The sequence below is a fragment of the Eretmochelys imbricata genome, chromosome 11 (genome assembly GCF_965152235.1).
Source record: "Eretmochelys imbricata isolate rEreImb1 chromosome 11, rEreImb1.hap1, whole genome shotgun sequence".
NCBI lineage: Eukaryota > Metazoa > Chordata > Testudines > Cheloniidae > Eretmochelys > Eretmochelys imbricata.
The window spans coordinates 4,751,943-4,764,100 of NC_135582.1; the positions used below are offsets into that span (position 1 = coordinate 4,751,943).

Below are 12,158 nucleotides of genomic sequence, written 5' to 3' on the forward strand. Positions count from 1 at the left end.
CAATCAAATGTATTTCAGATGAGAGATGCCCCTCCATTAATATATTTCAGTTAAGATATAGAAAGAGTCCCCAAGGGAGGCTCTAGAACTAGTCTTTCCTATGAAAGAGAGGATTTGTAAAGATGTGCTTACAGTGGTGACACTGCCTTCAGCAAGGTTTGCGATGCTAAAGCTGCCCTCTTCATTTTCAGCTTTTGCCCTCTTAGCACTGGGTCCATCTTCATTGCTGGAAGTGAAGATGACAAAAAAATAAATGCAGCAAATCAAAACAAATCAACCTCCCACCTGAGCAACAAGTCAGTGTATTTGTGCAATATATGATGAAAAGAGAAGACCAGGGTGACACTTTTGTTGTATGATTGTCTCCATGCTATGGACAAACCATATAATGACAGAAATGTAGGAAAGGACACTGAGAAGTCATCAAGTCCAGCCCCCTGCACTGAGGCATGACAAAGTAAACCTAGACCATCTCTGGCAGGAGTTTATCCAACCTATTCTTAAAAACCTCCAATCATGGAGATCCCACAACCTCCCTTGGAAGCCTATTCCAGAACTTAACTACCCTTATAGTTAGAAAGATTTTCCTAATATCTAACCTAAATCTCCATACCTTATTCTTCCTACAGCCCAGACAGGAGGAGAGGGCACCCGCCAGCAGAAACAATTAATCAAATTCATCCTTTGTGTAAGCAAGAACAACCCTCACGGAAGTCATTGGATTACGTGCCCACCTATCCTAGGGTTGAATTTGGACAAAAGACTTTTTCCCACCACCAGGAATGTGGGATACTGCCAGACCCATTATGGGGAAGTCCACATCCTAAGGCAGCCCAGCTTAGTTTTATAGCATATTCATGATCATTAGCATTCACATCATATTCCTTTTAAAGATGAAATTGCCAGAGCAAGTAATGGAAACTTAACATTTAAGTAAGAAATCCATTTACCCTTCAAATATTATTTGCCAGTTCTGTCATGGAATTGATAGCTATTAGATATCTGTGTACACAGAGAGCTGAGAGTCTAATAACCCATCTTCTGCATCAGTGTACTCCAGAGCTTTATCAACTTCCACTTACAGCTGTCAAAACTTACTAGACAAACCCCAATTAGGTATGGGAGTGAGCTCTCTCAGAACGGCCTTAAACTATATCTGAAAATACTTTCAAAAGACAAGTTTTAATTTTTTTAAATTAATTATGGTTTTAGGCCATCTTCGAACTTTGTCCTCACAGATAACATACTCCACGGTGAAGACTCAAACAGAAGAATGAATTCTGTCACCTAATATAATATGGCAAACTTTAACAGCACATCTTAGTGATGGGAGAAGAAAATCAAGTTAATAATAATGGGAAATATCAAAGATGTGTATAATTCTGTTCTTTGCTCTTCGGTATAAATGTAGAGGCTATTGAAACAGGACAATCAATCTGAGGTAAGAATGACTGAGAGCTACTGAATGATTACAAATATTGCGAATTAGACATCCATTACTGTTAACAGTTGTTCAAAGAAACCCAGAATAGAACCAAATAAAAGTGTTATTCTGAAAAGACCTGAAACTACAGCAAAGAAAATCAGACGCTAGAAAAGGTAAGGACGAGAAAAAGACACTAGGCCAGGCAATGTTTTGCATTCTTAGTAACTGGAAACTGGCTTTAAAAATCCCATGAATATGAAAGGTAATGCTCTAATTTTATAAAGAAATTTTCCAACCCTCCTGTTTACCACCCTCCATAGTGAGCTCCTACCTACATTATAGACCACACCTATCTCTACTTTTCTCCCTCAATTTTATCACTGGTCTTCTCTGTCCCTTCGCTTAATTTTGTCACTGTTGGGATGAAATCCTCCTCCTTTGCAACTCCTGTCATCTGACATAGCCTTGCTTCTCACTCACTGTAAAAGTTTGGCATATTATATCAAGCAACACTGGGGAAAATTGCTTAATCACGCTATGCCTCCATATACTCATATGTAAAATGGAGAAAGTAATACTCACCTAACACGGCATAGGTTATGGACTGGTAAATTAATTAATGTATTAAAGAGTATTGGGATCCTTGAATGAAAGGCACTATAGCAGTGCAATGTTCACTTAAAATTTCCTCTGAAAACATGCTTCCACCCTTGTGAGTGCTTCGTTTTTTATTTGTCCCTCTGCCACTATTTTTAATGCTGTTAAGTGTTTTGTGATATTACAGGTATGATAAGTGCTATGAAAAAAATAAAGTTGTACTTAAACTTAGGGCCAGATCCTCAGCTAGTGTAAATCAGGGTAGTTCCGCCGAAGCCAATGAACACATACCAGTTTACATTAGCTGAAGATGTGGCTCTTAAAGTTTATCTGTTACTCGTAATATATCGATTAGCTAGCTGCATTTTAGAAATGTAAAAAGTATTTAAGAAAAATTAATGAAGTGCCCATTTAAAATTAATTTAAAGGCTGGATTATTATAGCCACTTCTAAGTTGCATCTGTAGAAGTGGGTTTTTTACCCACAAAAGCTTATGCCCAAATAAATCTGTGAGTCTTCAAGGTGCCACTGGACTCCTCGTTGTTTTTGTGGATACAGACTAACACGGCTACCCCTCTGATACTTGACTACTAAGTTTATATAACAGCTTTTCCCAAACTGTGAGATAAGGGGTGACTCCTACCTCTTCACTGCAACCCCATGGAAGAAAAAGGAAAATTTCTATTTTACTGAACTTCTTACCTTTTAGGGCTCAACAAAAGTGAAACTGCTTAATGAATACTGAATATTAAAATCTACATCAACATAGCTTCCGTCTAGTCCGTAGCACCTTATACTGTGATCCCATCTGATCTCAAAAACTAAGCAGAGGTGAACCAGGTGAACACTTGGATGGGAGACATCAAATAAAAAACCTAGAAGCTGCCGGGTTAGTCTGGATCTGCAAAAGCGGCAAAGAGTCCTGTGGCACCTTATAGACTAACAGACGTATTGGAGGACTCTTTGCCATGAATAGTATTGGTGATTAAGAACAACAACAACATTTCACATCTGAAGATGTCAAAGAGTCATACAAAGTTGCACAAGTGTCATTATCCCTATTTTACAGGTGGAGACACTAAAAAGCAAAGAGGTGAAATGACTCGGCCGAGATCACACAGAGTCAGTGGTACAAACAGGAACAGAGCCCTGTCTCCTGACTGCAAGTCCAGTATCCAGTCCACTGGACTATGCTGCCAATATTGGGACTTTTCCCTCCAAGGAATGTCCTAACTGTACTGATGACATTCACATGACACATAATGCCTTATTTTAAAAGACCGTGATAAACAATAACATATCTCAAATCAACACGCAAAGTACTGTACAAACACCACTTACATTTAGATCAAAGAAAAAAGTACTGTTTCTTTCAAATCAAAACCAAATGTTTAATAGCACTGTGCATCTTCTCCTTAATACCAGTTTAGGTTACTGAATTTTAGTGAGTTTGAAATAGAAATCTCTCTCACAGTTTCATTAATTAATTAAAGGCTAAAAGGGTCAATGGTGATCATTTAGTCTGACCTCCTGTGTAACACAATCTTCCCTAAATTAATTCCTGCTTCAACTCTAATATATTTTTTAGAAAAATATCCAGCCTGATTTAAATATTTCCAGTGATGGGGAATCCACCACAACTCTTGATGTGTTGTACCAACGATTAATTAATGAGCAGGGGATCCACCACTGATGGCTCAGCTCTAGAGAGGAACTGGACACATCTAGCAATAGACCAGTAGCAGAATGTCTTTTGTTTTTGATATATTTTTAAAACTTTATTTTTGTCCTTAAATCTGCTGGCCATAGATTTTTCTTTGCTACCAACATTCCCTTTTTTCTATTTGTTATTCACTAATTTTTTTCTTGGCTGCTTTTACTTCCCCTCTACACGAGGCCAGTTTTTTCACCTGTGGGATTATGGCTTTTTGGGCATCTAGTAAAATGTTCTTAAACAGTTTCCAATTATTGTTCACATTTTTCCATTTAAATTTGTTCTCCCAGTTGATCTGGCTCATAAAATTTTCAGCTTTGTGAAACTGACCTGTTAAAAGTACCAAGTATTTATATTACTGGTTGGAACACAGAAAGGAAGAACCAGAATTCTAATCCTGAATTAAACCTTGCCATACTGCTAACACAAAGGTAAGCAGGCAACAAACAAAGCAGTGAATGAAACAGAAAGCAAGGTATTTAACAATCTGGGTTTGGACAAGAAGTGGTGAGCATTACCGACAGTGGAACTGAATATTCAATAGGAGTAAATAAAATAAAGGGCACAAAGTACTAAATGAGAATTGTTTAAAATTACTTCTCAATATTTATTACTAAACAAAAATGTTACAGATACTAACTCAAAGTGACAAAAGGAAGGACATTTAGAACTAAGCAAGGGGTGGGCAAACTTTTTGGCCTGAGGGCCACATCTGGGTATGGAAATTGTACGGCGGGTCACGAATGCTCACAAAATTGGGGGTTGGGGTACGGGAGGTGAGGGCTCCGGCTGGGGGTGCGGGCTCTTGGTGGGGCCAGAAATGAGGAGATCAGGGTGTGGGAGGGGGCTGTGGGGTGAGGCAGGGGTTGGGGTGCAGGGGGGGTGAGGGCTCCATCTTGGGGTGCAGGCTCTGGGGTAGGGCTGGGGATGAGGGGTTGGGGGTGAAGGAGGGTGCTTTGGGCTAGGACTGAGGGGTTTGGAGTGGGAGGGGTGCAAGCTCTGGGCAGCGCTTACCTCAAGCAGCTCCCAGAAGCAGTGGCATGTCCCTCCTCCAGCTCCTACATGGTGGTGCGGCCAGGTGGCTCTGCACGCTGCCCTGTCTGCAGGCATCGCTCCTGCAGCTCTCATTGGCTGCAGTTCCCGGGCAATGGGAGCTGTGGGGGTGGTGCTTGGGGCAGGGGCAGTAAACAGAGCCTCTTGGCTGCCCCTACACGTAGGAGCTGGAGGAGGGACATGCCACTGCTTCCGGGAGCCGCATGGAGCAAGGCAAGCCCTGGACCCTGCTCCCCAGAAGGAGCTTGAGGGCCGGATTAAAACATCTGGAGGGCCGGATGTGGCCCCCGTGCTGTAGTTTGCTCACCCCTGAACTAAGGTCATCACACTGTGTAATTCATCCCATTGATGAAGCCCTGGAATGGGTTACCGAGGGAGGTGGTGGAATCGCCATCCTTAGAGGTTTTTAAGGCAAAGCCCTGACTGGGATGATTTAGTTTGTGTTGTTCCTGCTTTGAGCAGAGGATTGGACTAGATGATCTCCTGAGGTCTCTTCCAACCCTAATATTCTATGATTCTATGCCTAGACATTGAAATACAAACAATGGTACAAAACAGGACAGATTCAGTTAAGACCTCCTACAGTACCATAAACACTAAGAGGTTAGGAACACAGTGATAGCTCAAATTACAAATCACAGAAATGTAAGGTGGGAAGGGACCTCAAGAGGTCATCAAATCTAGCCCCCTTCACTGAGTCAGGACCAAGTAAACCCAGACCATGCCTGACAGGTGTCTATCCAACCTGTTCTTAAAAACGTCCAATGACGGGATTCCACAACCTACCCTGGAAGCCCATTCCAAAACTTAACTACTCTTATAATAGAAAGTTTTTCCTAATATCTAACCTAAATCTTCCTTGCTTCAGATTAAGCCCATAACCTTTTGTCCTTCCTTCAGGGGACATGGAGAACAATTGATCATCGTCCTCTTTCTAACAGCTCTGAACATCTTTGAAGACTATTATCAGGTCACTAATCGGTCTTCCTCTCTCAAGACTAAATACACCCACTTTTTTAATCTTTCCTCATAGGTCAGATTTTCTAATGCTTTTATAATCTTTGTTGCTCTCCTGTGGACTCTCTCCAGTTTATCCACATCTTTTCTAAAATGTGGTGCCCAGAACTGCACACAGTACTTGGCCTTAGTGAGGCCTCAGCTGGAGCAGAACAGGCCAATTACCTCATGTGTCTTACATATGGCACTCCTGTTAATATACCCCAAAATATCAGCCTTTCTCACAACTCTGAATATGCTGACTCATATTCAATGGGCTATCTACTATTATCCCCAGACCCTTTTCAGCAGTACTACGACCTAAGCATTCATTGCAGATGTGCATTTGATTTTTCCTTCCTAACTGAAGTACTCTGCACTTGTCTTTATTGAATTTCATCTTGTTGATTTCAGACCAAATCTCCTCTTTTCAGATGATATAGGTCAGAACCTTAAATTATATCAATAAAGTTATTTGGTTCCAATACCGGTGGTAGAATAATAATAATACTTAGCACTTTGACAGAAACTTCACAGTGCTTTACAATAATCGGCACCTGCCCATCAAATCTCCTTGAGGGGAGAAAATAGGTCAGCTGTGGGAACCAGCTCTTAAGGCTTCCAACACCAGAAGCAGCTCTCCCAAGGCAGTGGTGGTAGGCAGAAGGTAGATCCTCCTATTGCAACTGGAAAGGAAAGAGGTTGTTCCAACTATTGGCATTGTCCCAGAAAGTTTACACTTTGAAGACCATGAACTAGGGACAAGGAGAGCAGGATATATATGAAAGAAGCTGGAGACTCACACACATCATAAGATCAGCCTCACTGGGAACCCCAAAATTTAATGCCACCTCTGTATACTGTAGTTTAAAGGTAAATATATCTGTAACAGAGCACTGATCCTTGGGTGATCTGTTCATCTGTTACAGACTCTGGCCATTGGAAATTGGGAGTCGTAGTTGTAACTCATATGACTAGGAACAAGCATGTGATCTAAAGGCATCTAGACATAAGAATCCCATAGACAGAGGCAGGAAAAAGCAGAGGACCAGGGTCAAAGAAGAACCTGGGTTAGATACCAGGGACAGGAGAAGTCTTAGTGTGATCTTCCCATAACAGCCAGGCAGAAGGAGCTCTACTGCACAATATAGGGAAATGGCTGCAGAGAACCCTTCACCACGGGATGAAAGACTATCTGAGCTAACCAGAGAGTTGACAGACAGCAAAGTCCAGAGGGGGCTGTGAGACCTTGCCCCCAGGGGTGAGAGAAAGGACTAACTACATTAACTGTACAAATACAAGTGAGGCAAACACATCATAGTTAATAATAGCAACAACAATTTCTATTCTAAAAACTGTTGATCAGAATAAGTCTTTGGAGGAGCCTACAATGACTTGGCCTTTCAAGAAATTACTGCGTATTACATAGCAGACTATATTATGAAAATCAAGCTGCTTTTCCTTTGACTTGGCATTCTAATAGAAGCTATTGAACAAAGTAAACAGCATACCAAGATGGAAAACTAGTTTAAATATGAAATATTTCTGAAATATTTATAATGCATATGATCTTAAACTGAAAGAGAGCTTTTGTTGTCCTTATTCAAAGCATTTTATTACTACTCATTCGACAACGAAACACATACATACATTAACAATGTACATTGTACACGTTCTCCAGATTTTTTTAGACTCCTTCCCATTTCTCACACATGTTTCCATGAAACTGTATGTGTTGTCTCCACAGACCACAGGGTTCACAATCCCTTGCACTCTGGGAACTAGATACTGGGACCAAAAAAACAAAAACAAATATCCTACACAGACTGAGTACCTGGTGGTAGTGTGCTCTATCTACAGACAGTTTGGCATCACAAGATATTCTACCCACAAGTGATTGGTCTCATGTACAAAGTATTTCAAGCCTGCTATATTCAACAAAAACAATCTGAAATGCTTCAAGAACAATTTAGTTTAAAAAATCCATAAAAACCCCTTCAACTTACTTGTCTTTGAAGACATCTTGAGCAGTCTTCTGTTCTTTCTTCTTGCCGGCATCTTTCAGGGGGAAAAGTGCCTTTATTTTTTCAAGAGGAGCCTGGCACTTTTCTCTCACTTCTTGAGGTACCTCCAACATTTCCAAAAGGTGCTGTTCAATGGGTGGCAGCGGCTTGTCAGGATGAAAAGCTTTATGCTGCAGGCACTGTCAGGATAATGAATGGGCTGGTGAGGAGAAGGGTTCTCAGGTTGTATTTTACAATTCATCCACATTGGCAAAACATCTTTTAATTTTATACAATAAATATTACTACATAGGTGAGAAATATCCTGGCTCAAGATTGGCTGAAAACAGTCATATGATGAGACAAACTTCCCGAGGATCTCAGGTCAATAACAATATAAACCAAACAGCTCAGACAAGCAAAGGAGTGCATCCTCAAAGGCTGCAATAAATTCTGTGAAAATTATTACTTAACTCCCAGGAACTAAACAGTTGCTTTCTCCTTCCAGCTGCCCAACTTCAATTTACCTTTAAAATGTTAGTTTCAAAGGAAATGACTGTTTAAATTCATGGTCATGTGAGAGAGATTTTCAGATATTTCTGATGGAGACATTCTGAATACAGGTAACAATATATATATATACATTGACTTCCTGCTTCAGTAAACATCAAGCTTTATTGTCCCTCAAAGAAAACATTTCCTCTTGGGTCAATCATATCTGGATATTCACAACAGAAGTCATTATGTATCTATGCAAATGGAGAGAGAGAGAAATTTAAAAGCATGGGGAAAAGAGAATAGATACTTTTTCAGATTAGATTTGAAAAGAGCGAGAGAACGGACGAGGCCGACAGAGGCACATGAAGGCTCGAACAGATGGCAGGAGCTATGGAAGAGAAGGTTCTTTCACAACAGTGTCAAGACAGTAGACAAAGAGGAGGCCAGTGCTAGATAAACTGGAGGACAGAGAGAGACCAGGTCAATGAGGTGGGCTGAAGAATTTCCATGGAGAGTTTTAAAAACAAAGCAGGCACTTTTGAATTGATATGAGATGAGTGGGAAGCCAGTGCAGATGTATGTTTGTATATCTGAGGAACATTTGCTACTGAAATGCACTGTACAATATATATTAGGTGTAAATGTGTGGGTAAGTATTCAAAATGGCAAGCAAACAGAGTTATGCTCCCTTGTTGGCTGTCAGGCATGACCCCAATTTAAGAAAGAAAAACAAAAAAAAAACCCTCCACATTCATGCTGAAGAGGTGCCAATAACACCAATCTCTATCATATGTTACACATCAATACTGATGCTCTTTCATGCTGCCATTCAGAGTCCAATCCGCATTAGCATACACTTTCAAAAGGAGACAGTCGCACAAAACAACAGATTGAAAAACACTTGTAATGATTTAAGGCATAATTATTTTGGAAAAGAATAAAGATGTTGCTAGAAGCTGTAGCCATGGCTCGTTTAATACAAAAATAATATTAAAACAGCGTTAGGGGACTGAATTAAACTCACGAAAGCAAGACACTGTGAATCTGATTTGAATATGTATTGTAGGCTACTGTATCCTAAGGTCCTCTGTGAGTTAGCTGCAGTAACAGGGTGGACTGAGAAGCAAGAGCTGCCTACATTTATTTACACCCAGCTGCTTTTGTGGGTGTGACAAGGCTTTTGATAGGTTTCAGAGTAGCAGCCACTTTATGCATGCATCCGATGAAGTGAGCTGTAGCTCACGAAAGCTTATGCTCAAATAAACTGGCTAGTCTCTAAGGTGCCACAAGTACCCTTTTTCTTTTTGCGAAGGCTTTTGATGTTATTTTAACCCTTAGAATAAGAGGATAAGAGACTGTTCCACAAGGAAGAGGGCTTCTGGCTGCCGTGTGAGGGAGCAGGTCAGCGAGGTGATAGACACCTTGGAAACACCTAAGCTAAATAGTTAGAACTCTCTCTGTATTTATCCTGAAGTTTCTATCTCAGTCTGTCCCTCCCACTCTGCTTCCCCTTTCCTTTGAGCCTAACATTCCTCTTCCACTTCCCTTGGCAACCAGGCAGCTTCATGCTGCTACCCTGCTTCCAGGCTCACTCTCCCATTTGTGTAAGCTGTCAGCATTGTACTGTCTGCTCTGTTTAAACCCCAGATGTGCCTTGCATTCCTAGCCTGAAGGAAGGATCAGGATTTGGTAGCAGAAGGAGGCAATTCACAGTGAAAGGGCTCCCTAGGGAACTCAGATTCCATAGTGATGCATACAGAATGAAGGTCTCCTAGATAGGTAAGATGGACAGGGCCAGTTTGGACTGACTGCAGGGAAGAGTCCTGACTTGCTTTCCCTACCAGCAGGCAGACAGCCTCAACAAAACGCTTCTGAACCAGTTGGTCCTCAAAGTGTTAGGACACTGGCTAACCTCCAGGTGTCTAGAAGTTCAAGTGAGATCTGTTTTTGTAACTGGTTTAATACAACCTTTCGAAAGATCTATTCCAGTCTCATTTCCAATGAGAGTGCCCCACATTCGCTGTTTCAACCTCTCTTGGCTACCTTCTGCCACCTGTCCTCTGCATCAAGTCAAAAGCCATGTCCACATGGACCTTTTTGGAGAAATCTCCCACCATGGCTGCACAGCCTAAAAACCTCAGTGCAGGAGCACCTACAGGCTCAGTGCTTACATCGGGGTGAATTAAATGTAACATATAAACAGGGGCAATGTCCTATGTGGGATATTAGGCCTGGATTGTACAGCAGAAACCCTTAAATTATGCAGCACCTTCTCATCCAAGCTCTTCCCCTCATTAATTTCCTGCTCACCCAGTCCCAGTACAGCACAATCTGCCCAGTGTAACTTATTACTTCTTTATTTTGATATTAAATGTATCTTATTGTACGCTGCCCCCAAATTTACAATGTGCTGCTGATTTCTGTACTGAAAAGAAATAACTGCATCACAGAAGATGTTGAAGGAAGCTAGAGGCTTTGATAGCTAGATAGGAGAGTCAATTTCCCACCCAGGAAGATACAGGAGTTGGTTTTGGTTTTTTGGCATCAAGGAGGCAGTTGAAGCTTTTGTATTGGGGAGGGAGGATTGAATTCCTCATCCTCCACTCCAGCAAACTCTGACAGCCATTTACCATCCCTTTGCACCCTCTCATATCATAGAATCTTAGAATATCAGGGTTGGAAGGGACCTCAGGAGGTCATCTAGTCCAACCCCCTGCTCAAAGCAGGACCAACACCAATATCAGCCACTGCTTCCAGAGATGAAAAGGTAATTTATCTAAATGCTTCTGCTTCAACATCAACATTCACCGCTACTCATTTTAAGTACCCTCATGAGGTAACACCTCAGTGAGATGAATGGGGCAGTTCCTGCTTCTCTCAGAGGCATTTTCTCAGGCTGTGTGTGGATTCATGTAGACATCACTGTACTGGTTATATTCACAGCATATTGTAAAGGTTTTCTTGGCAACCCATACGAGCAATAGGTACACTCTTTTTTTAAAAAAAATATAAGTTTAGTTTTTGGAGTGCAGCTAGGCAGCAAATTCAAAAATAAGAGCAATTTTGCTGCACTTTACATGGCTGCATAGTCAGATGACACTCAGGATTCTACCTAGAAACTGTGCTAAAATAGACCTATACTAACGAAATGGCAGGAACTAGGAGATAAGTAGAAAGGAACTAGTAGATTATGGCTTACTATTTAGACTGTAAGCTTTCTGAGGCAGGTACTGTATTTTATTTTGTTAGTACATCACCTAGCACTCTGGGTATGTTTACACAGCAACAAGACACCCGCAGCTGGTCTGTGCTAGATGACTCATTTCACGGGCTTGGGGCTGCAGGGCTGTTTCATTGATATGTAGACTTCCGGGCTCGGGCTGGAATCCAGGCTCTAGGACTCTGTGGGATGGGAGGGTCCCAGAGCCCAGGCTCCAGCCTGAGCCCAGAAGTCTACACAGCAATGAAACAGCCCCAAAGCCTGAGCCCTGCGAGCCTGAGTCAGCTGGCATTGGCCAACCCTGGGTTTTTCTTTTCTGTGTAGACGTACCCAATGAGGTCCCAATCCTGACTGGGACCTCTGGCCACTAGCGTAAATAATAAAATGAATGCCCCACCAATAGCAGCCTCTCCTAGGGAGTCCTATTTTCCCTCTATCTTCCTCTAAAACCAAAATGTTTACAGTTACACAGTGACCCTCCAGCAGCACTCTCAAATCAGTCATTGGGATAATGCCATTATTCTGATTTAGTTGGTGCCGGTCCTGCTTTGAGCAGGGGATTGGACTAGATGATCTCCTGAGGTCTCATCCAACCCTAATATTCTATGATTCTATATTCTGGAAGTCAATGACACACGAAGCAAAGATATC

The 12,158-nt window shown here is 41.6% G+C and overlaps 1 protein-coding gene across 3 annotated transcripts in view; it reads right to left on the minus strand.

Moving 5' to 3' along the window:
- The window catches only part of XRCC5 (X-ray repair cross complementing 5), a 71,783-nt gene that overhangs the window by 25,564 nt on the left and 34,061 nt on the right, over window positions 1-12,158 (minus strand). For all 3 annotated transcript variants that reach the window (XM_077829538.1, XM_077829540.1, XM_077829539.1), the window contains 2 exons: window positions 7,793-7,989; window positions 133-226 (listed from right to left, as the gene is read on the minus strand). In XM_077829538.1, coding sequence (XP_077685664.1) covers window positions 133-226; window positions 7,793-7,989 — 291 coding nt within the window. The remainder of the gene's footprint in view (window positions 1-132; window positions 227-7,792; window positions 7,990-12,158) is intronic.